The 26,758-nt window shown below is 34.5% G+C and overlaps 1 protein-coding gene across 1 annotated transcript in view; it reads right to left on the bottom strand.

The window, feature by feature from the left end:
• Vegfc (vascular endothelial growth factor C) overlaps positions 1-26,758 on the bottom strand; it is a 97,599-nt gene that overhangs the window by 5,632 nt on the left and 65,209 nt on the right. The window contains exon 4 of the mRNA XM_070016448.1: positions 15,762-15,913. Coding sequence (XP_069872549.1) covers positions 15,762-15,913 — 152 coding nt within the window. The remainder of the gene's footprint in view (positions 1-15,761; positions 15,914-26,758) is intronic.

Here is a 26,758-nt window from a genome sequence, read left to right as displayed (position 1 = left end):
ACATTATGTATTTCATTTATTTGGCTTTCTCAAATAATTCTAGGTAACATCCAAATACATACCTCATTACTAATTTCTTTCTTTCTTTTTTCTTTTTTTGGTCCGCTCGTAGGGCCTGAACTCTGGGCCTGGGGCGCTGTCCCTCAGCTCTTCAACTCAAGGCTAGCACTCTACCACTTGAGCCACAGTGCCACTTCCGGCTTTTTTTTCCTGCTTATGTAGTGCTGAGGAATTGAACCCAGGGCCTCGTGCATGCAAGGCAAGCGCTCTACCACTGAGCCAACTTCCTAGCCCTACTAATTTATTTCTGAAGTATAGTTTTCCAAAGTTGCAAAGTCTCTGCAATGGGAAAGTTCTGCTCTACTTTCTACCAATAAGAGATCAAAGTGTATGTTTTCAATTTGCTTTGTTCTGGCCAACTTCTTTCTTCTCCCTTTCTTCTTCACACTTCCTCCTTTACTTCTTTATGTCTTTTCATCTTCATTACTGGTATTAGTAAACTTTATGAATTTCAATCAAGCTTACGTTTTCAAGTACTCCTTTGGTGCTCTAATTGCCGGCTAAGAAGAACCTCTTTCATGGTGTATGTATGCCAAGAACCTTTTACTTAGCCAGGTTGTCTGCCCTCTGCAAGAACAAATGTTGGCAGCTAATCTTGCCTATCATTCCTTTGAGAGGCCATTTGATTTTGGAAAATGACATTTAGAAGTAGCTATCATTTTGTACCAAGTGTGTCTAACACCATTAGATTACAGGAATAATTTAATGTTGTTTTTATAGACACATTAGCACAAGCTTCTCTCTAGCTCTTTGTGGAGACAGAGCTAGAAAAGGCAGCTATTGTCATAGACTGTTTCTTTAGCTAATGTTTATTCAGAAGAGACATGTGGCTTTTCATCTCCTAACTTACAAAGAATATATAAACCTCTCACTATGTGATTTATCAGCAAATGTTTGTGTAGACATCAAATGGAAATATTTATTTATAGCTCCTGCATCTTCCATCTCAATACAAAATTGTAAACAGCAGTATGTGGTAAAAGAAGGTTGAGTTGCAGCCTAAATTGGTGGAATATAAGAATCATATGTAGATATCTAAAAAAGTACACCAAGTATAAACAAACAGGCATGTGCTTTGACTGTTTTGAAGAAATATTTTAGAGATTTGATCAATATGATGATATGCTTCTTTAAAAATACCCTGAAATGTCTTATAACACCACAGAAAGGCATTTTTGAAAGAAGCAAATCCTTCCTTCCTTTTTTCCTTCTTCTTACTTTTCTTTTCTTTCTTTCCTTCCTTCCTTTCTTTCTTTTTCCTTCCTTCCTTCCTTCCTTCCTTTCTTTTCTTTCTTTCCCACTCTCCCTCCTTCCTTTCCTTGCTCCCTTTCTCCCTCCCTTTCCTTTTCTTTCTTTCCTGAATAGCCTTGAACTCTTGATGCTCCTTGTCATGGATACTTAGGTACTGGGAATACAGGCATGCATCACCATACTCGCAAATTTGTGTTATGTAATCATTTCTGCCCTCAGTTTGAATAATACCTCTAGGATTTATAAAGGTTTTCCTTTCTATTTGTCTCAGTACAGGTTGAACAGAAAAATCTCTATTCCTTCCTCTCAGTATAACAGTTTGCCTAAAATTACCAGTTCATTCTTAATTCACACTTCATCTTCAGCAAAGAGTATGATTGCTATAATCCTTATCCATTCTTCCCTTGTTGACTTCTTTAGAAGTCATTTCTCCTTTAGCTTGGAGAAAGGTTTATTATTGAATATTGCCTTAAATTTATTTTAATTTTGACTTTCTGCTATGTGATTTTTACTATGCTCTATCATAGCCTACAACTTCTTGTACTGGCTACTAATGTCCGTGTAAAGAAAGCAACTGTGTTTTTAACAATATTGATGGATGATAGTCTATAATGTATTTTTCCTATGTAAAATAATAAACATATATGCAAAGTATGTTTTTGAGAGAGATTATTGCAATAAGCAATTTTTGTACATCCTTTTAGGCAAAAAAGTCCAGCTGTTATTTCAAAATGCAATTTAATATTATTTAGATTTTAACTGTACACTTTAACTTCATGCTAACAAATTCTTCTAAAATCTTGGCTCTTAATAATCTTTACATAAATAGTTGTTTGCTTTTACCCTGAACATATGTGCTTTTTGTAGTTTTTAATTTCAGTCTTGGAAATACAAAATATATATGTGATTAGCAGACTTAAAATACTCAAAGAAGTTTACTCTGGTCTAAAACAACACTATGTTGTTTCTTCCTTAGTGTTTTAGCTTATGTCTTCAGAATTTTCTTTTCTTTGCAAATAGAGGTACAGAGGTGTGTGTGTGTGTGTGTGTGTGTGTGTGTGTGTGTGTGTGTGTGTGTGTGTGTGTGTGTTCTGTCAATTGTTTTCAGCAAAAATAATATTTTAAACTTTACTTAATATTACTTAATATTTCCGTAGCATATTAGACCTTTGTAACAATTTCAGATAACCTTAAGGGAAAGTCTCTAGTAATTATATGATTTTTGTCATTATTTTCAGAGTAAATCATGAATTTTGGATCAATTTCCATAGTACTTATCAAATTTCTATACCAACTGATTTATTATTTGTATCCTATCTAAACTTTAACATTCCTCCATCAAATGATAATAGTAGCTTCATTACCCTCATCACCATTGAAGTTCAATTATGCTTTTACAAATATTAAAATTTGTGGCCCTGTTGCTTTAGTGTGTACCTGTACATGGATTAAATGGCACATTGTCACATTTGCTGTAGGTAGGCAAAGTAATGTTGCAGAAATCAGAGAAAGATGTTTTTCTTCTTGCTAGTATGTAATTTATGTTATTATTGCCTCTGCCAATGCTATTCTGGCTGTTAGATGCAGCCCATAATGAATCAGGAAATCAATTATATGAGACAGAAAAAAATTCTAATGGAACATAATGGCCTATAATAAAATACAGACTACTAGAATGTGTGCTAGATATTTTTTGCTGCAATTTTAATGGTGTTACACATAAGTGTGTCATATAAACACACACAGATATGTGTATGAAATGCCTTATACTACATACTTGGAATCAGACATATATACAATGCATGAGCTCCACCACTTAAGACACATTCCCAACCCTTTTGTTTGTATTTTGTTATTGAGATAGGGTCTCACTAAAATTTCTATGCTGTCCTTGAACTTCTATTGTTTTGTCTCAACTTCCCAAGCAACAGAGATTACATATGTATACCAAGTCTGCTTCATGGTCTTTTATCTTTTCATTATTATCTTTAAGTGGTTATACAAAGGAGTTGCCATGTAAAAAACGCAATTTATGAAGCCAGGTACTGGTGGCTCATGCCTATAATCCTAGCTACTCAGGAAGCCAAGATCTGAGGATCATGGTTCAAAGCCAGCCTGGGAAGGAAACTCCGTGAGACTGTTATCTCCAATTAACCACAGAAAACCAGAAGTGGTGCTGTGGCTCAAGTTGTAGAGAGCTCTCCTTGAGCTGAAGAGCTCAGGGACAGCGTTGTGGCCCAGAGTTCAAGCCACATGATCGACAAAAGATATAAAAGGCAATTTATGAATTCATAATCTTGAAATCTAAAGTAAATTTCTTTGAAATATGTGACACCAGAACTGTATCTCATTAGTATGAATGCATTTTAATGTTGAAATTTAAAATCCTGCGAGATATTCCTGTATTATTTTTAAAAAACCCTTTATTTGGAGTAATGCACACACATATTTCCTAAATGAAGTTATCTGCTCAAAAGTGAGTAGTAAGTTCTTAGCACTTAAAATATGTTAAAAATTAAAGGGTGGAGTGAACAAAATTTCTAGAATATTGTTATTTAAGAATGAGAGGAAATGTTGTCATGGCAAGTCAAATGGATAGTACAATGTGCTTATCACCTTCCTGTTTTAATCTGTGAAGCATTTTTGTACTATTGGAATTATTGTTCAAGAGAAATATTAATGGGTGTGTGCCTCCTACAGTTTAATAAGTTGTTTCATATATGGCTTTTGTAAAGACTATTGCATCAAATGCATATTTCTGTACAAAGTGGAGGGTTGCACAATGATTTCAAACTACTTCTATGTTGAGAATCAGGTAAGCATGAGTTTTCCTCCACCCAAACAACTTTAACTATGATACAGGATAAAGGTACTTTTATGATTTGAAACCTCAGCTGACTGGCTTGGTAGCTATTTTAATTTGCTTGTATAAATTCCATGATTTTGGATTTGATTTCATGTACCAATATGATCATGCAATATTTGTATTTCTGTATCTAGTTATTTCACATAGCATACTACCTTTCCGGTAAATGCAGATTGTTAAAAATGTCAGGACCTTTATAAAACATTTCTGATTGAAAAAAAATTAACAATACTTTGTTAAACCACTTATTTATCAATTTCACTAAGTCTCCCTTTAACCTATTTCCCAGATCATTCAAAATCAGTAAGAACTTTATAAAATTCAAGCTGTAGCACTTTCAAGAAACAACTTGTTCCTATGGCTAAAAACTATCAGATTAATCAACTACACTTATGGCAGCAGTTTTAATGTAGTAGTTTCACAACAACCCAACAGATTAAAATTATATTGATCAGATGTTATCTATAATCTAGTTATGTTACTCTAGAAGCTATCCTACATGCTGACTCTTTTTTAAATAAGTTTTTTATTGTGTAAATACCATATAGAGGGGTTACAATTACATGAGCAAGGTAATGAGTGCATTTCTTATCAAGCATTGTTGCCTCAGGAGAAGCCAACCCTGACTCTTGTGGGATCTAGTCTATGATCCAATCTATTGGTAAAACTCTTATCTGAGAGCAGGCACTTAGAGCTAGCTCTCATCTCCTCCTTTACAGGGTCTCCATAGCAACTCAAAGGGATATCTTACATGATACCCTCTATTCCACCAAGAAAACAAGTAGGAAAATTTTGACTCTATCAACAATTCTGATAAGTACCCAAATCGGATTTCCTAAATGCCAACAGTTTGCATTTATGTGGACATCAAACTTGTTATTACATCATTTTAGATTGTGGACTTAGACCCTTCTTGCTCAAGATTGCTATCTGATAGTAGCAAGAAGAGTGGCTACATTCTTTCATTGCTTTGACAATTTTGTTCATTTTGATTTATTAAGCATGGTCCTTGAATACCTGTGTCTATATACATATATATACTGATATTTGTAACAGTGTTAACAGAGGATGTAAAGAGGGTGAGTAAAGATGAGGTTTAGGCTATCATATTTAAGTGGTTGAATGTGCTTTACCTGTGTTAGGCTCTGGGTTGAATCCCCATCATATTCTCGCTCCTCTCCCTGTCTGTCTGTCTCTCTCTCTCACACACACACACATACATACACTATAACTTAAATATCATTAAATAACTGCTTCAGATATAAGTAAATAAATAAGAAATCATTCACTTTAAGATACTATTATATAAATGGCAAATAGAAAGGCATATGCTTAGTATGCCTAAATAAAATGCATATAATTATACTTCCTTCTATCAAATTTAAGGAGTATCTCATGGTTAGTGCCTGTGCTTTTTTATGCTACTGTTTGCCTATAGTTTATTAGTCTGTTGACAAGAAGAATGCTGAAGAGTTGGAGTCTGTTAGGATCTAAATGCCAGAGATGTTAATTAATGATTTTTAACAATGTTGTCAACCTCTGTATTTGCAAGACTAATGATATAGTTGCATTAGTTTAAGAATGGGTGGACATAATATGTCTGTTTAGAAAGTTCATTCCGACACTATGATGAAAATGAATTTTACATCTTGGGGGGGGAGGGAGAAGTTGGGGAAGTAGGGAGGAAGGGATAGTAGGGGAAAAACAAAGGAGGGGGGTGACAATACTCCATAAGAAATGTTCTCCACCAGGCACCAGTGGCTCACGCCTGTAATCCTAGCTACTCAGGAGGCTGAGATCTGAGGATCATGGTTCAAAAGCCAGCCCGGGCAGGAAACTCCATGAAACTCATCTCCAATAAACCATCAGAAAACCGGAAGTGGTGCTGTAGCTCAAGTGGTAAAGCGCTTGCCTTGAGCTGAAGACCTGGGGGACAGCGCCCAAAGCCCAGGGTTCAAGCCCCACAACTGACCAAAAAAAAAGAAAGAAAGAAAGAAAGAAAGGTACTCATTACCTTATTCATGTAACTGTACAGTATCCCACGTTTGGGCAAACGGCCACAAAGAAGGCCACACCAAAACTACCAGAACAACTATGTTTATCACAGCATTATTTACCATAGCTAAGATATGAAACCAACCCAGATGCCCCTCAGTAAATGAATGGATCAAGAAAATGTGGTATGTATGCACAATTCTATGCCTCCATCAGAAAGAATGACATTGTCCCATTTGTTAGGAAATGGAAAGACTTGGAAAAAATTACATTAAGTGAAGTAAGCCAGGCCCAAAGAAACATAGGTCTCATGGTTTCCTTTATTTGCAATAACTAGTACATGTGTAGGACAAGCAGAAAAGCTCAAAATCTATGTATATATGACCATATAAGATGATGTTAAGCGAAATGAACCCCAAGATAGGGACATAAATATTTTTTCTTGCTTGCTATTGTTTCTAATGTATTAATAATGTACCATGTGATTTTTTTGTTTCTTTGTATGTTCCTCTCCCATGGTATAACCCCTGTTTTCACTGTATTTGATGTCAGTCTCCTGCATCTTGTATATACACTTCTCTAATTCGGGGAGGGGAAGGGAATAAAACAAAATGCTTAAATAAGGATACAGGTTGACCCATTGTAACAATGAGATGTACAAAACACTATGCTGAAAACGAACTTTACAACTTCGGCAGGGTGGGGGGGTAGTTGTAGAGGTGGGAGGGAAGGGATGGTAGGGGGAAAACAAAGGAGGAGGCACCAATGCTCAATAGGAAATGTACGCATTACCTTGCTCATGTAACTGTAACCCCTCTGTACAGCATTTTTACAATAAAAATGTGTATACATATAAAGATATATAAATAGCTTACTTTTAATAAATATTTATTGATTTATGATATAAGTAAAAATAAGAAAATATAGGTTAGTTTTGAAATATAAAAAGTTCATTCACTATCTGAGATGTGGATATAAAATATGAGTCATGCTACATGGTCACTCATTGGTTTTCTAAATATTGGGCTGCTTGATTTTTTTTAATTGAATGGCCACTCAACCTGGGCCATGGGAGAACTAGTCCTGTAGGAAAAGTACCAATTTTTTTTAAATCTGTTTAGACATACTAAGGGTATGGGAGAAGGAAAAATGAACAGGTGGAACATGAAATTTTTAGTACAGCAAAGTTCTACTTACGGGCACTATAATGCTAAGTATTTGTTCGATACTTGTGGTTATATATTAGTCAAAAGCTATGGCATGCATAGCAGAGAGGTGAATTGTAATATAAACTACAGGCTTTAGTTAATTATGTCAATAAAGGCTGATATGTACCATACTCATACATAAGATGTTACTTAGTAATTAATTTTCCTGCTCAAAAACTAAAGTTTCTTAACATTTGTTAGAAAATGATGGGTAGAACTGGTCTAACAAAATATTATTACATGTACATAATATTTTTTGGGGGGGTCTGGTCATGGGGCCTGAACTCTGGGCCTGGGCACTGTCCCTCAGCTCTTCAGCTCAAGGCTAGCGCTCTACCACTTGAGCCACAGCGCCACTTCCAGCTTTTTTCTTTTTGCTTATGTGGTGCTGAGGAATTGAACCCAGGGCCTCATGCATGCAAGGCAAGCTCTCTACCATTGAGCCACCTTCCCAGCCCCATAATGGATATTTTTACCAGGATCTTTGCTCTATGAGTCTCTACCTCTGTGAAACATCACAAACACAGTATCGATGACTAAGTGGGAACTCTTCAGCCAAATATATTTTTTCTGGTATTTTTCATCAAACAGTAAGCCACAGGACTCTATGCTTTGAGTACTTGTTTGGAGGGGACTAACAATATTTATATAATGAGCTTTGTAGAAAAGACTTAATAGATACATAAATTAAGATAAAAATAATTGCACATGATTATAAGGATATTAAACTTGAAAAGAGTATTTTTTAGAGTAGAAAAAATATTTTACAGAATTTCTTCATCAATTGGTATAAGGTTACGTGCTGACTTAGTGTACATCTATGATATGTCTATATTTATGTTTTGATATGTTATTGAGTTAACTTTATCATGTTTTTCTGTTTATATTTTAAGAAAAGCAACACTGTATGATATTCAAATTAAAAAGGAAAGAATAGAGCATTAAAATGGTAAGGGAAAAAAAAACTCAGACATTTAAGCTCTTAAGCATTTTGACTGAGAATCTGTTACACATCAAGAGTCCAAAGATAGTCAATCAAGTTCCAAAGAAAAGATTGTCAGGAATATAAATCTACTGTCTTCTTTGAAACAGTGATGAGTCTTTAGAAAAATGGTATTTCCCTTAAGTGTCAGTAAGTGTAACTCTTTTAAATATAGTGTCAAAATTTTTATTAAATATGAAAATAATAAGCCATAAAAATCAGCCCTAGAGCTACATTGATTTATTTTTCTCATCTTGCTAAACTCCTTCTTTCTCTTCTCACCAATTTGACTCAAAGACTGGCATGGCCTTTTGTCAGGTTGAAATAATCTATTTTTATATTTTAAATCAATTCAAGGTACTTTGACTATGATGCACTTTTTCTTCACATTCATTTACCCACAAAACTTCCTATAGTACCCTAATTTCTGTTACAGAAAAACAAAAAAGCAAAACCCCAGGCTGGAAGCATGCACAGCCTTAGTCTTTTCCATTTATACCCTATTCATTCCACATAGTAAACCTCAAATATAACTCACTATTTTCTGATCTAGCAATCATATGCAGAGTGATCTATTTTCTTACATCTATATGGTCATTGTTCATATTAACCAATTAAACCAACAACTTTACCACTATTAACTTCAATTTATCTCTACCTGATCTTCCCTCCCTTTAATCGTTTAATTGTGCCCTTTCTTTTGATAGTTTATATACCTTACAGTTTGCTTTCATAGGAAAATATAAAAAGATATTATTGGCCAAATGGAATTTGACATATACAAATGATGTCTACATATAGCAGTATGATTACAGCTCTAAAACACAAAACAAAAGTAGAGTAAATGTAAACATTTAAAGACCTAGATCATAATCTCATTTCTCTTCTATATGGCTAATATAGCGATGTATACCACCAAGGCAGAAATGCAAGAATGAATATAATACAGTTTCATAGTGGTCACTTTGAGAATGGAGGATGCAGACTGATGACTGAGCTGAAGGTAATAACTTAAGTAATTAAACTTAAATAATGTGAAAATGTTTTCGAATTCAAATTGATATGATACATCCACTTTATTACAGGTTGATCATTTAAAAATTAAAATTGCTTCAGTGATTATACCTATAGAAGAGTAGATTATATTTAAATAATTTTAGTTGCCATTTCTGCTTTGCTGCTTTTTGAGTTGGTCAATATTGGGGTAATTTACTTCCTTAGATTCAGCTCCTCATAGGCAAAGGGCAATCAGTCTTTTTATTCTCTTGGTTTCTTTCCCTCTTTCTTTTTTTGTTTTCTTTTTTATTGCCAAGGTGATGTACAGAGGGGTTACAGTTACATAAATAAGGTAATAAGTACATTTCTTGTCATACTTGCTGTCCCTTAATGTTTTCCATATCTGTGTCTGGTGTATGGTCAGGTATTAGTAAACATTCTGTCCAATTCAGGCCCTTTAGCTAAGGGAATTAGGTCTAGTCACCATTGAACTCTTCTAATATTTTACCACCTCAATATTTCCTCCTCCTTCTTTGCAGTCCAGCTACCTTCTCTCAATTAGCTTTTTCATTTTCTTTTTAAATAAAATACCTTTGTCCTTTACCCAGTATCCAGAAACAGTTTTTGTGTGAGAAAAACTATTTTGAAGAAACCCAATGGTTTAATTATTGAATTTTACTTCATACATAATGTAAAACAAATGGTCTGTTATTTATTTAATCATAATAAAGCTAATCAGGTCTCATCTATTAGAAAAGCATGTTTTAGTGTCTTGTCTTCCTTCTGACAATGATGGAATAGTGTAGAGATTGAGCAGAAGTAGGGCTGACACATCTGAATGAAAGGTCAAACTCTTTAAAATGGCGTTCCGGAAATCTCCCAACCACAGTAATCTCAAGAATCTTAAATGATTGGCAGCAATAAATCTTTTATAGATAATTATAAATATGTATAAATATATTCTAAATGTAGGCTACTTTCAAAATTATAATAAAAGAGACCTTTATTTCCTGGTGTTTTAGACACCAAGAAATTTTTGTGTTGGACAGTCATTTGTACAGAATAAAATGGCTCTGGTTTGGTCTCCTCAAAATTTAACCATGTAACCATTGTCACTATCAAAATATAGAACATCTTAATAAGCCAAAGACATTGCTTGGCCCTCCTAATCAAGTCTTAATATTCTCTTCCTTACACAACTACTGAATTGCTTTCTCTCAAAAGTACTTATGTTTGTCTTTTCTAGGGTTTTCTGTACTTTTTTTACAGCATCATTGGGGTAGCTTTTTAATAAATTGGAGGTAACAATTAAAAATCGAATAAAGAGAAACAGTTCCAAAAAAAGAGAAAAAGCATACAATATTTTTTGAGTCCATCACTTGTAATAAACCTGAAATTGCAATGCAAGTCATATGCATACAGGGTGAATAGGGTAGAATTCTTGATATTATAATGGATTTTGCTCTTCCAAAACCCAAGAGAAATTTATATTCTTCCCAATTAATTTCTTTTGGGTTTTGTTAGTTTTTATATGTATTGCATTGACATAGTAAATTTGAATACCAAATGCATGCAAAATAAAACCTGCAAATGTTTGGTTAACAGTAATAAATGGTATTATTTGGTAAATAATAATAAATGGCTATGCTTTAGAAGCATTTTTCTTGCCTGACTGTGCAACTTCAGCCATATCACGAAACGTGGCAAATCAGACATGGCTCCTACTCATGATCATTCATCTATCTGTTAATGATTCTTGGATTCCACATGCTATTCTAAGTATTACATAAATATTCATTCTTTTATTCCATGTTTTTTTATGCCTCTGTAGTTTCTATTTATATAGAAACAAAATGAGGTCCAGACATGAAATACCTCCCTCATCATAAAAAGTCAGATAGCGGCAGACCTAAATTCAGATTCATACCTAGCTTACTCTCAATTTCAGACTTGTTTGTTGAAACTTCTTGACCTCATACAGGGCATAGCATAGTAGTTAAGAAAACAAATTGTGATGAAAACATGGATAAAACATCCTAAATACTTGAAATGTAGCAGACAAGTAAGTTGTTATACTCAACAAGCAATTGTTCATCAGTGCAGAGCATTACTAAGCTCCCACCCCCCTTTGGAGTGCTCTGCCTACCTTATCTGTAAAATAACATTAATATCTCTGACCTCACATTTGATTTAGAAGCATTATACTCAAATAGGAATATTTTCATTAGCTCAATTACTTTTGAGTGTTATTAACTGAATATTATAGAGGATATAAGCCCATAACCTGAAATATTCTCACAATCTAGCTTCACAAGCAACCATTATGGACCCTGTATAGCCATGCAAGGACTCAGAGAATGTAGTAATTGCTCTGAGCATTCAGGAAGCAAAGGTGGCTGCGATATTTTGATGAGACAAATGCAGGAGAAAGACCTTTACCTGAACTCTGAGAAATGGAGAGCACTCGCAGAGGCAGAAAACAAAGAGAACTTATTTCAAGGCAGGGCCAGAAGAGAAACAAGATACAGAGCAGGAAATGAGCTGGCTGTTCAGGGAATCAGACTTTGTGCAAGACACTTGGTGAATAATGGGAGACAAAATGAGAAAGTAAATGTAAGGCTATTAGAAGACAAAGATGGTGAAATATTTGTGCTTAATGTTTTCAGCGGTAAACAGTCACTATTTCTGGCCAGAGGAATGAAATGAAGCCCTTAAAAGCTTATCTATAGAAAACAAGGGAAAGAGTAACATTGTTCAAAAATAAATGTACTCATTACCTTACTTAGGTAGTTGTAACCCTTCTGTATGTCACCTTCACAAGAAAAAAATGCTTTCTATGACATTATACAGGAGTAACACTGACAACTAGACAACTGGTTTGCTAGAAATGACTCGTATCAGGAATACAATGTGGAATGAAGTGGATACAGGAAGGAAGGATGAAAATGAAATATAAGGTGGAAAAGATAGCTCACCCTCCCCTAAATAATAAAAAGTATTTTGATAGCCTAAGACAAGAACTAGTGTGATGTCAAAGCCCTCAAAAACAGTCATGAATAATGATAAAAATGAAAAAAATACATCTTGGCTTTCTGTTCCTATATCTGAGGTGATTACATGGAAATGTAAGTTTATATAAAACAGAAGAATACATTTGAAGTCAGGAGGGCCAAGGAGGAGGGTGAATGAGGATGAATATGGTCAAAATGTGCTTCATGTGCATACATGAAAATGAAACCTGACTAGCCATACAACAGACAAGGGTCTCATATCTAAATATATATATATATATATATATATATATATATATATATATATATATATATAACTAAATAAAATATACCTGGAACTCAAAAAATTAAATCCCCCAACAACAAATCCTCAAAGAAACAACTGCCCAATAAATAAGTGGACTGAAGACTTAAAGGGAAACTTCTCTGAAGAGGAAAGAAGGATGGCCAATAGACACATGAAGAAATGCTCAACCTCCCTAGCCATAAAAGAAATGCAAATCAAAACAACATTGAGATACCACCTCGCCCCAGTTAGAATGGCTATAATCAAGAACTCAACAACAGATGCTGAAGGGGATATGGACAGAAGGGAACCTTACTGTATTGTTGGTGGGAGTGGAAACTTGTTCAACCACTTTGGAAAGTAGTATGGAAGTCCCTCAAAAGACTCCACATAGAGCTCCCCTATGACCCAGCAATCCCACTTTTGGACATTTACACAAACAAGACCATACTAAAGCTACCAGCACAACAACTCAGATGCTCCTCAGTAAATGAATGGATCAAGAAAATGTGGTATATATACAATGGAATTCTATGCCTCCAGCAGAAAGAATGACATTGCCCCATTTATTAGGAAATGGAAAGACTTTAAAAAAATTATATTAAGTGAAGTAAACCAGGCCCAAAGAAACATAGGTCCCATGCTTTCCTTTATTTGCAATAACTAGTATATGTCTGAGACAAGCAGAAATGGTCAGATAAGTTGATGTTAGGCGAAATGAACCCCAAGATAAGGATTCAAATGTTTTTTTCTTTCTTGTGATTGTTTCTAGCATATTTATAAGATGATTTCTTTGTTGCTTTGTATGGCCCTCCCCCATGGTATAACCTATTTTCACTGTATTTGATGTTTTGTGGAGGGGAAGGGGAAAAAATCAAATTGTTTAAATAGGGATACAACAATGATGTACAAGACATTATGTCAAAAATGAACTTTACAACTTTGTGGGTGGGGTGGAAGGTGGGCAGGGGGGCAGATGGGAAGGGATGGGAGGGGGAAACAAAGGAAGAGGCAACAATGCTTGATAAGAAATGTACTCACTACCTTGCCCATGTAATTGTAACCCCTCTGTCTGGTATTTTCACAATTAAAAAAAGAGATAAATAAAGTTAAATTAAAAAAAGAAAATGAACCCTGTTGATATTATTTTTTTTTAGTTGGTTGTGGGGCTTTAACTCTGGGTCTGGGCACTGTCCCTGAGCTTTTCAGCTCAAGGCTATTGCTCTACCACTTGAGACACAGCTCTACTTCCAGTTTTCTGGTGGTTGATCAGAGATAGGAGTCTCATGGATGTTCCTGCCAGGGCTGGCTTTGAACCGCAAACCTCAGATCTCAGCCTCCTGAGTAGCTAGGATGACAAGCATGAACTCCAGGCGCCCAGCCCAGTTAATATTTTTTTAAGAAGGGGGAAAGGATGAGCAATGGAAAGAGAAGGGATGAGTGAAGAGTTCATAGGATGTATATCTAGAAATGTCACAATGAAATTGCCTTTGTTCAATTAATGCTTGCTTATAAAAATCTTTTTTATACATAAGAATATGGTTAGGACCTTCGAATGTAATTTTGGAAGCCACGAGAATGGAGACATGGCTCAAGCTCTCAGAAGAGTGAGCTGGCAAAGTGAAGAGAACTCTTCGGACTAAATGAAATGGTTCAAACTACTACCTTCTCTTTATTTTAGGTGGTCATTGTCTTCTTGTGTCAGTATGAAGCGATTCACTGGTGTCTGAAAGACCTCTTCTTCATGTCAGGGAGGACAGATCTCTGTCAATTAAGTTAAGCTATCCTCGAGTATCCCTTAAGGTATTCCTGAGTGCAGCTCCTTACCTCCTAAACTAAGAACGATGATGATATCAAGAGATTCAATAGGGGAAAAATTAGGCTATGATGTTTATTGTCAAGTCTCCTAAAGGGCAAAGCTGCCTTAACATTTTTTCTTTGTAATATAGATGCCTTTCCATCAATTAGTTACACTTGCACTAGAAATATTTATGAATGCTTCATTCATATATACACTCTATATACTAGGAATGCTAAAGAACAAAGGCTTGAGTTGTATCTCTAAGCTTAGACTAAAATGGTAATGTATAATAAATCAGTCCAAGTTCTTCCCAGGGTCAGGATGTGATGTTTTATGGAGTTCATTCTCTCTGAGCAAATACTGGTATTTTACAAATTCAAAAATGAAATGGGGAGCAACTTGAATAATACATGATAATCTGTTAATTTGAAGTATTATGATGAGAAAGTTCTTTCAAGTAATTAAGCACTATTTCAATAGCACAATTTGTGCTGAAAGAAGAAACAAGGATGTCTATTTCAATTGTATTATAATTATAGATAATTATACATGTAAGTAAGGTAACCGAATGTTAATCAGTGTCAAGTTATTTATATTACTTTTTGCTCTAGGCTTAAATCTTATTGAGGCTTAATTATTTCTTAATTTATTATTGCTTCATTGGCAGTACAGGGGTTATGCAAGCATTGTACCATCACTGTACCACACCCCCAGTAAGACTTTTAAAATTTAACATTGTTATATGAGTTGGTAACTCCTACTTTCATGAATATTTATCCATGTGGTCAATCTACTTAATAGTGTGAGCAGCGATAAGATATGTTATTCCTTAGGATACTTCTTTTATATTGTGATATATCTGGCTTATATAATGGATTTCTAATTCCCTGTTTCTGTTTATTTATTTATTTTATGATGGTACAGGGATTTAAACACTGGGTCTGGGAGCTATTCCTGTGTGTTTTGCTGAAAGCAAACACTCTAGCACTTAACCCACAGCTCCATTTGGGGCTTTTGGAAGTTAATTTGAGATAAAGAGTCTTACAGACTTTACTGCCCAGGATGGTTTCCAACTACAATCCTCAGATCTCAGCCTCCTGAGTAGCTAGGCTGTGAGCCAACTAGTACCTGGCTTCAGTTTAGTTTTTGTAGCATAGTATGCATTTTCCTGTCATTCTTTTATATATATATTCGATGCAAAGCACAGCAAATTTTACAGAACTTCTTTTAATAAACTTGGGTTTACTTGAACATAATTTTATATTAGTAGAGGATACAGAAAAAAAACATTTAATTCATACTCACTGTGGTAATGTTGCTGGCAGGGAGCGTCTAATAATTGAGTGAACTTGTCTGTAAACATCCAGTTTAGACATGCATCGGCAGGAAGTATGATTGGCAAAACTGACTGTTACTGGTTTGGGGCCTTGAGAAAGAGGCACTGTAATTTCAAACAACTACAAAGAAGGGACAAAAAGAAGAAAGAAATTATATAGATCCTGTAAAGCACTTCTTATGGTAAATTTCGGAGGCCAAAAAAGTGAGACTAGGTAGTGCTGGGAAACACTGGCAGACGTGACTTGTATACATAGTTATAAAGTAAACCTGCTTTACTCTCAAAACACTATCTTTTATCAGAATAATGAATAGTTTATGTGCTTATCTCATGTCACTATTTCTGAGGCCTATTAGAATGATGACAACCAACAATTCCAGAACAGCAATGTGACACACCAATGTGTTTGAGAAAAGAGAATTGTGTCCGAGTTCTCAATTACTTAACATGGAAGTGTAAAATATTCCTGCAATTTTTAAAGAGGCACGAATCATCTGTAGTAAACATCTTTGTGATTCATGAGCAAAGCTCTTGGCTGTACATCCTAGAAATGCTTGGTGAAGTCCTATTTATGTACACTGAACACACAGACATAAATTACACACATATAAAATTAATTTTCATTCCAAATTAAATTTCTCCATGAGCGCAGTTTTACATGTCTCAGATCTCTTGTGAATTTATTGTGTATAAAAGAAAAGCAGGCACATTTGTTATTTCATAGATAAAGCGGTGTTTTTATAATTTTGGCAGAGGCCTTATAAAAATAAAGCAGGGCATTTTATATGATTCTAGTCTTAAGGTATTGTTTAACTAAGGTCTCAGTCTGAATGACATATTTATGGAGAACTTTAGTCTTCCTCCAATATATAATGTTTTGAATCAACTGTACAAAATTATTGCTTCAGTAAAGGTAAGTGGATTTAAATTTCTAAGGATAACACCAAATTATTGCCAGCGGGAAAAAACTGGTAAATGTGAACCCCTTGTGAATTAGGTGCTTGATAAAATCAATTTGAAGAAACCAAACACTAGATGAGCCACATGCTATTCGGTATCTTTAGGCAAGCTGAGCAGTGTTGCAAAGGGTGACTTATTTTAGAGTCTTGAAAATTGACCCCTGTCTATAATTTTGTGCCACCACATGAAGATCATTGAAATTACCCAAGGGAGACTTTCAAAATGAGTTTTAAACAATAAAATGCTGTTACTGGCAGTAACCTGAATGGATTGTGTGAAACGAAGTAGAGCAGACAAAGAATGACATGTACTACATGACCTCACATAAAAGGACAATGTTAAAGAATTGCTTTGATTAAAATGAAAAGTAGAATGGCAGCTACCAGAAGCTGGGGAGAGGGAAGGAGGAAGAGGTTGGTCATTAGGGGGACTGAGTGGTAGATAGGTAAAGCAAGAAGTTCTATGTACTTTTGCACAGGTGGGCAAGTTACAGGTATTGACTGTGTACTCTTTATCACAAAGAGTTGGGAATATTGTGAGCATTTCTGCCGTATAGAAATAACATATATTTGAGAAGAGGTATGTTTAACCTTTTTGTACTATGTGTATTTATTAAAACATTTAATGTACACAATTGACATGTAGAGTTTTTAATATATCCATTAACATAAATGTAATTAGTGACAAACCAGCACATATCCAATTTATAATATGCATATCTTCCTGGAAATATATTCATTAAAGATTCAACTAATTTCTTAGCATAAGGACATGTTTCAGGAGATAGAGGCACAGAATATAAATGTACCCAGACAGGATGCTTTTCTTGGCCCTCACATTTACAAAGTAACTTAATTCTCAAAGCTGTATTTCCTTTAATAATTAGTAAACTGATAACAACTGATTCATTACTTCATGAGATATTATAAAGTTGATATAACCTAATGAATGTAAAATGCATATGATTTGCTATCCATTTGAGTTATTTGAAAAATTCTTACAATTTTAGTTATTTCCCAGAATGTTGTCTATTCTACATACATGACTTCAGTGTATGATCTCAATCTATGCCAGAATTATGATTCTGTAGATTATCAATATACTTTTTTTTAATGTTTCATGGATAAAAACCTGTTAAGTTCCCACATTTTAAGGAGATCTATGAGCCTAACATTAAGAGCTATCACTATGGAAGATATACAAGATGTTTTATAAAATAAGAAATTTCTAATACATTTGTAAATTATTTAATTTTATGGTAACATGACTTGAACTCAGACTTGCACATATTAGGCAAATGTTCAACCATGGTGCTACATCCTTAACCCCTTCAAGTTTGTGCAATTTATTATTTGTATTACTTATACTTTGAAATAGTGTGAATAATGGAATGATGTACAAAGCAGAAAAATCTTAAGAACAGATATCTAATAGCAGCTAGATATATGTGCCTACAGCTACAGGAAACACATACAAGTTTTTAATACGTAATTTATAATTGAAGTGTTAAGCATTAATGAGATTACTTGAGATTAATTTGTATTAATCTTTTTGAAGAAATACAAATTATGGTAACACAAATTAAATAACAGAAACACTTAAGAGGTAAAAGGAGAAAATAACCTACTGATATATCTGGGAAAATATAACATGACAATGGAAAGCCAGAAAGAAATATTACGAAGACAGGAAACCCCAAATATATATGATGAGCTACTAAATATATGATATATATAAATATATAAATATATAAGATATACAAATATATAAGATGAGCTACTAAACCACATGTGTCCAATGTTTTTGTGAAACGAAATAGAGTAGGAATTGAGTGGATACAAGAAGTAACAGCAGTATCTCTAAGGACTGTGGGGAGGCAAGGACTGTAAAGGAGGATGAGAAACAGGAACCAAGGAACACGTGACTGGGGGAAAGGGTCCAGATAGCTAGGAGCACCAGAAAGTTTTACTTAACGATTTGGCATTGTCTCATAGGACGGAGGCAGCACAACAGCCTGACAAAGAAGAAAGAGCTCTTGTAGGTAACAGCTACCCACAAGAATTGATGTGTTCCCTCCCTCAATTCATGGCACCCATGCCTGCCATTCCAAGGTCCATGCTGGTCTGTTTTCCAGGGGAGAAAGAAGCCACAATAACAATATTTTTGATTGTGAAGAAACACCAACCAGGCATGGATAATACAATACATACAATCACAATTTGCTTGTGAGTACTATGTATATATTTAGAAAAGGGGTCTTTGAAGAATGCTGTGGTAAGTGGAGAATGACTACTGACACAACATGATGCATCTTCATGGTAAAACAAGGAAACACTTTCACAGGTGGGTAGCGACTGATATTGGTAAGTACCCCAAGTAACAGCATACTGAGAAAGTGGCATTAAAATAAATCACCACTTACAGTGAAGGGGTTTTCAGCAGCACTAGCAAGGTGCAAGAGAAAAATGTATTATTTTTCCCTAGTCAGATAATAAGTGTGTAGAACATATGAACTATTTTTAATTAATAAATAAACTAAAAGTACATTTTTTCCAGATTCTTCAAGGTGATTAAGTGATTACATTATTCCCCAAATTTCACAGTATTGTGGGATAGTGATGCTTAGTTAAAGTCACAAACACATTCTAACTTTCAAATTGTCTATCATGGTCTATAACATTTATGAGTTCTATGAGCTTTGCAATAGTTATTTCTTCCATATTGGGTGGTATGTACATTTCTTTTGTTTTGCATAGTGTCAGCTGTTCCCTCCCTCCCATCGCTGCCATTGAGTTGCTTAGTTCATTTTGATCAATGGCCAGTGCAGTTGATGGGTCCCACAGTTGTATGTTTTTCCCTGATTCCCTCTAGTTCTGTGTCGTCCTCCTGGTTTCCCTCCGGTGTGCACATATATACCATACATGTGATCAGTAGCATGCGGTTATTTAGTAGTGATTTGGCCAGATGAGTGGAAGTCCTTTGTTTCTTAAGCCTTGTTAATTTTGTCGTTTCACCTTATGTTTTGGATTTAACAACCTCTTATCAGGAAGATTATGTGCCGTTTGTCTCTTTGCTCTTGGCTTACCTCGCTCAACATGATTTCTTCTAGCTCTATCTAAAAGTACATTTTAACATTACAAATATCTTTTTCCTGGGAATTTTTTGTTTGTATTTGTTGTTGTTGTTGTTGTTGATGATGATCGTGAGGCCTGAGCTCTGGCCTGGGTGCTGTCCCTCAGCTTTTCAGCTCAATGTTAGTGCCCTACCATTTGACCCACAGTGCCACTTCCGCAAATATCTTTTTCAAAATAACACAGGCTTTCAAATAACTGGCAACTTCTCTTCTTGGTTATTCCCTACTAAGTGTAAGAATAACCTAGAGCTGTTTTAAGAAACAGACATTTTGCAAATATCCTGGACCTACAATTTACTCTTCTATAACTTTAAGAACTCATTTAACTCCTCTAAGCCTCCAACTCCTTATCTATACTATAGAGACAATGATTATGGTGGTTTCATTGTGTGGACTGGGTTCCTCCTTTTCCTCCTCCTCTTTACTCTAACACCATAATCAGCCAAGATTTAGATGAATTTTTGCTCATGCAATTTGTGTCATAAAATTTACATTTAACACCTAACTTTGTTTAGTCTTTCAATAATATATATTTATGCATACATATGTATGTATTTAAGTGTATGTATATGATATGTATCGATGAATCTTGGGTTCTCAGGATAATATTCATTAATAGTGATTCCTACTCATGTGCAGCACAAAGTTAACAGTACTGATGAAGTGAATGACAGTGAATGAGAACACACAAACATACACACACGTTTTCACACACTCAAATACATGAGATTATGTAAGAATTGCTAAAATACCACTTAGTTTGCCACAAATGCTATTAGCAAGCAAAAACCTGTAGTTTAAATTCTACTGAAATCTGTCCTTGCATATATGAATCTATAAAAATGAAATCCCCTTCTATATAACTAATGAAATACAGTTAAAAAATTTAATCCATATTCTAGAAAATTAAGAAAATTCAGCAAGGGCTGGGAAGGTGGCTCAGTGGTAGAGCGCTTGCCTTGCATGCATGAGGCCTTGGGTTTGATTCCTCAGCACCACATAAGCAGAAAAAAAAAGCTGGAAGTGGCGCTGTGGCTCAAGTGGTAGAGCGCTAGCCTTGAGCTGAAGAGCTGAGGGACAGCGCCCAGACCCAGAGTTCAGGCCTATGACCGGACCCCCCCCAAAAAAAACAAAAACAAAAGAAAATTCAGCGAAAGGGTGGGCTTGGGAGGGCTGGGGGAGAATGCTGGAAGGGGTGGCATGGATCATGACTCATTCTATTCATATATTACTTTGTGGAGTGGCAATGTCAGATAGAATAAAATAAAAAATAAAAGAGGAAAAAAAAATCTGTTCTTGACATTATATAAAAATCTGAAATATACTGTTCTTTAAAATGATAGGTAAATCCTTTTGTATTTTGATAAAATATAACTATTCGTCAAACTATGTTGTGTATTAATATGTGAATAAACATTTCCTCTTCTACAACTAAGCTTTCAGGGTGAAAATATATGTAATACATTTAGCACTTACTGGTAATTCCATGCATATAATCTTCAGTAAATAGTGAAAAATACCATATTTTATTTGGTAACATAAATAAGTATATTTTAATACTTTGAAAATGATAGTCCTAAAATGATTTAATGCTATAAATAATTCCCAAACAATAGATACTGACTAGTGTATAATGTTATATTAAAGTAGTAATAATTCAATATGACTATTGATGTTACATATATTTATGTACTGAGAGTTTATTCCTGTTAAAAACAAAATGCCTAAATAGGGATACAGGTTGACGCATTGTAACATTGAGATGCACAAGATACTATGTCGAAAAGCAAACTTTACAACTTCAGCAAGATGGGGGGGGGGTGTAGTTGTGGAGGCGGGAAGGGAAGAGATGGCAGGGGAAAAACAAAGGAGGAGGTAAAATGTACTCATTACCTTGCTCATGTAACTGTAACCCCTCTGTACAGTATTTTTGCAATAAAAAAGTATAAAAACACAACAAAATAAAATAATTTGGGCATTAGAACAGATTTTTAAAACCTGAGAACAAAAGGAACTTAAAAAAGGCTGGAAATTGACAAAAAAAATTACTATATTATGAATTCTTGAAAACTGAAATAAGAGGAAATGGCAGGAATTTCTAATCTTATGTCTGTGGTGGTGACTACCAGTTTTCTTTACAAGGAATATTAAATGGCCAATTCTTGCCCACAAGAATGGACTTCAAATAAAATACATTTTGAAACAATAGTTTGTTTACCCAGCCTAGCAACAGTTGTAAAGCAACATTTCAGTTCCAACTTGTCTTATAAGCTATTGAAGAGAAAAGGTGTTGAACTTCCTTACCTAGTATCCTGTAATACTGTTTCCTACTAAATTCAAAATGTGTGCATGAATATAGATGTGATCCTCCAGTTCTCTCTTTTAAAACATCTGTATAACTAAAGCACAACCATCTTAGTTTCTTTTCCTATCATATTTCATTTAGATTAAATATTCCAAAGTTGAGTCCATTAAATTACAAAAGACAAAACAAAACAAACATTATGTCTGTCTATAAAATCAGATGCAAACTACACAATATTAAAGAATATTAAAAATGTGAATGGAGAGTTTCAGTTGACATTTCAACCAATCATTCCAACTATATGGATAGCAATCAGGAGCTTTTCAAACTTTGATCAGGTCTGGAAAGAATAGCAGACAGCACATCGCCCTACAGATTTACAAGTAACACCAAATTAATTTTAGCATATTGTTAAAATTCATAGATGGTGCTATAATTCAAGTTAAAACTCCAAATCTAGAGTTTTAGAAAAACTAGATAAAATTTGTGAACAGTATCAATATTTTATTTGGACAAATGTAGTATTTTTCACAGATGCCTTCATTGTTTTCTTAGGGCAAAGGTTACTCTTAAAGAAACTTCTGAACATTCTTATTTGTGTTGTTTCTTTTCCACATCAGGATAAAACTTAGTTTTCAACTACTATGTCTGTCAAATATTAATTTGCTAAAGATACAATATGAATCACATTCTACTTGGTGAATACATGTGATTGGAATAAATTATGACTTCAGACTGCTATAGCATTACATTTAATTACTGGAAGAAACATCTCTAACTACACTGCAATATAACAGCACCTAATTTCATTATATCGTTCACTTAGTTTTGAGTGTACTTTGCTGTATAACTTTTTTTAAGTCAAATATAGTCTGGGATGCATTTGCAGTACATATGCTTATGCTAGTTTTTTTTCCAAAACAGTGGAAAAGTAGATATGTTTCTTTGGAGACAGAAATATTGAATTATATATTTATTTCAGTCTGTCAGAATTAGCTCACATACATGATAGGTATGTTTAGTTCAACACTAATGGATGCACAAGACCCCCATGGAATTAGAAAATTTTCTTCAGTTCTATCTTCAGTAAAGTACATGAGGCAAACAGGAGGATTCCAATAACTTTTAACCCCAAAACTGTCACTTGGAGGCTGATGACTTCCTTCTGCTTCTATTTTCCTCACAAAATATCATACCTTCTACAGAATTCTACTGCTATTTCTTTGTTAGTTTTGTCTCTTAACAATACAACTTCTTGTAAGAAAATACAACATCTGCTTATGGAAGAGGTCAAAAAGTCAGCCAATGGAGGAAGTTTTCAAAGCCACTTAGATACTTGTAGTGGGAGACTTTGAAGTTGTTATTGATCAGTTCACTTTGGAATGCTCCATGCATATGGTTTTACTTTTCAACAAATGGCTGGCTTCTTTGCACACATTCTGATAACCCACCCTTCACAGAGCCCCATACAAACATTTCTGTGAAGCTTCTATAAAACAAAAGCCACTTGAGTTCAACATAAAGTACATGATCCTTAGAACATAAAAAAAATTCCAAATGGTGACTAAAATTACTAAGGTACCTGGAACTCTAGCAAACAAAAAAATCAAGTATTTTTCTTTTCCTTCAGAAAATGTCACATTAAAAAGACTTCTTTTTATATTGAAATAAGTTCTCACACTCCATATATATTACCTTAATAATATATTTTGAATAAACTTAGGATAAAGAATAGAATATTTTGAATAAACAAGATAAAGAAATTTCTTAAGTATATTACAAATCACAATACTAATTGAAATGGCCTCAGGAGTTTCCCGCTACAGCTTCCTCTGCTTTGTAAACTTCCTTGGATATATTTCCAAAAATCTTTGTACATCTCTGTCTGCATAGGTTCCCTTATTTTGAATTTGGTGAATACTTAGTTGTTTGGAAATATCGTACACTTCACTGGGAAAAAATATCTATAGGCCACTACTGTATTCTAGTTGTAAAACACGGTATAAAACATCACTTACTTAAGTGAATTTCAGTTAAAATTATTCTCTTGGTGTAAATAAAATTTTTGCATGGAATATTTTAAGAGAAAATTATGATACTAAAAATCCAAGAAATACATGAGTTAATGAATGATAATTCTTGGCTTTTCGTTTGACAATAAATTTTGTTCTTTGTTTCTGCTAAATGAATTCTCTATTAATGTATGTACTAGGGCTTCAAATAATGTTTATCAATAAGTTTCTTCCTAATAAATTTGTATTGAAAAACACAATCATTTCATGAGAATAATACATCCAACACTTCTGGTATTTGTACCAAAATGACATTCAGACTCAAAATTAACATATGCGAAAATGTGCTTTTGATTTTGAACTTATTTCTATTTATTTCCAAGTTTACCATGTACCAACTATTCCTCTATATTCCGGATTAATAACCGAATTCAATTTATGCTTTAATGGAATTTAGGTACTAGGATTTAAAATGATCTAACAGATAAATGAGATCACATTAGCAAACTATGAGCCAAAAGGGTATCATGGAAATTGAACTTATATTTTGGCCTCAGGATAAATAGAAAGTAACTACATATGTGGGAATATGAAGATCTTGTGTGAGGTGTTGTTTCAAACATTACACACATTATAATGTACATGCTAATGAGAGATACTGACAAAATCTAAGAGCTAAAAGAACCTGTGTGCTGGTGGAAAGTCGTTTTTGAGGGACGAACAGTGACAAATGAGGGTGGAGAATCAGGAAGCAGACATGAAAGACAGAAAATCAGGTAACTGGAAATGCTTTGTCTTAAAGAAGGATGCCTTTTCAAATGTTTAACAATTTAATTCATTTGTACTAATCACAACAGACAGGCAATCAGTCACTAATACTGCTGGCTCAGCGTCAAGCATGAAATGCGACTGAAAAGTTTTCAGAAAAACTAGTAAAATGAAGCAAACAGATTGGAGGGAAATAAGAATTGCAATATGAGACAACGCATTGATCTGGTCCAAGTGAGAAATAAATGTGGCTACACCAGAATGAGATCAGTAGAATGAGGACCCTAAGTGTGTCTTAGAGATCTTTGGAAGAGATATCTACAAACTGGAGTCACTGACTGGGCTTTTAATTAGACTAATGATGCTTGAGAGAACAAAAAGTAAAAAGAAAAAGTAAAACAAAGTAAAAAGAAAAAGGGGTGACACTGGTCAAGATGCATTGTATTCATGAATTGCTTTTTGTTTTTTTAACTGCTTTGTTAAATGGCAACTCTCTTGTACAAGTACTTAAAGATAATTTTTTTTTAAAAATCACAAAAGAAAAAAAAAGAATATTTACTTGCTTGTCGAATTTGGGAGGATGGGACAGAACATGACATCAACGTGAAACAACTGACTTCAATCTATCTAAGAGAAAGCCAAATATGCAGGAAGTATGGGAATCAGGAGCAACGTTGGGTAAACTGGTGATCAAAGGTTTGGGAGTCATCACTAGAAAGAGCAGAGAGTAGATAAAAAGTGCAGAGCTGGATGAGAAGTATTTTGGGGAAATGATCAGTGTTGCACCAAGTATCTGGAATCTCTGTGTCTACCATTGTTTGTATCACTCCAAGATATTTTTGATGGCCCTGCTGCTATGTTCTCCCTTCATTCAAGTCTATCTCCTACCTACCTGCTTGTCAGGATGATAGGGTAACACACACAAATCTGATATCAGTCACCTGCCTAAACGTCTTTCAATGATTTCTGCACCATCACTGAACACTAACCCTACTTTGATGCTGCTAGTATTTTATGCCTCCTTTACTCGAGTCACAATGTTTCCCCAACTCCTGGTGCCTGAAGTGAATCTCAAAGACCAAATTTCAACAATGTGGGGACATGCCGTTGGCAGAATTAAAACAGTCATCTTAATTTCCACATCTATTTATATTAAAATCTAGCAGGTTCAACTGGCTCTGTAGTTCAGCTACCATGTTTATGTAATTAACATGTTAATTTACTATCCTTTCCCATTCTACAAATTAAATCTAAGAATATAATATTTTTCGAAAACGTTTTCTTTATTACAATGCTAAAAGGACAGGTTTTATTGTTTGTTTGCTTTCTTTCCTTTATTGTTTTGTGTGCCAGTCCTGGAGCTTGAATTCAGGGCCTGGGTACTGTCCCTAAGATTCTTTTTCTCAAGGCTACTATGCTCTAACACTTAAGGTCCAGTGCCACTTCTGTTTTTTTCTGGGTAGTTTAATGGAGATAAGAGTTTCACAAACTCTGCCTTGGCTGGCTTTGAACTGTGATCCTCAGATCTCTTCTGAGTAGCTAGGATTACAGGTGTGAGCTACCAGTCCCTGGCTCAAAGGATAGTTTTGAATAAATATTTCAAATTCTGGTCCTACTCTCAACTTGCAAAAGGCTTTAGACCGGCAGCTTGAGATTTTGTCTTTCATGGAGAAGTTTGCTTCAGGCCAATCCACAACACAGAATCTCTCAAACGTATGAGGAACTTTGGACACAACAATATTCCACTGTTAACTTCAGTCCATAAACTGTTCTCGAATAGCCAGCTTC

The sequence above is a fragment of the Dipodomys merriami genome, unplaced genomic scaffold (genome assembly GCF_024711535.1).
Source record: "Dipodomys merriami isolate MVZ:Mamm:240054 unplaced genomic scaffold, mDipMer1.0.p SCAF_12, whole genome shotgun sequence".
NCBI lineage: Eukaryota > Metazoa > Chordata > Mammalia > Rodentia > Heteromyidae > Dipodomys > Dipodomys merriami.
The sequence above is the reverse complement of the archived record's forward strand: the minus strand, read 5'-3'. Positions and strand labels throughout refer to the sequence as shown.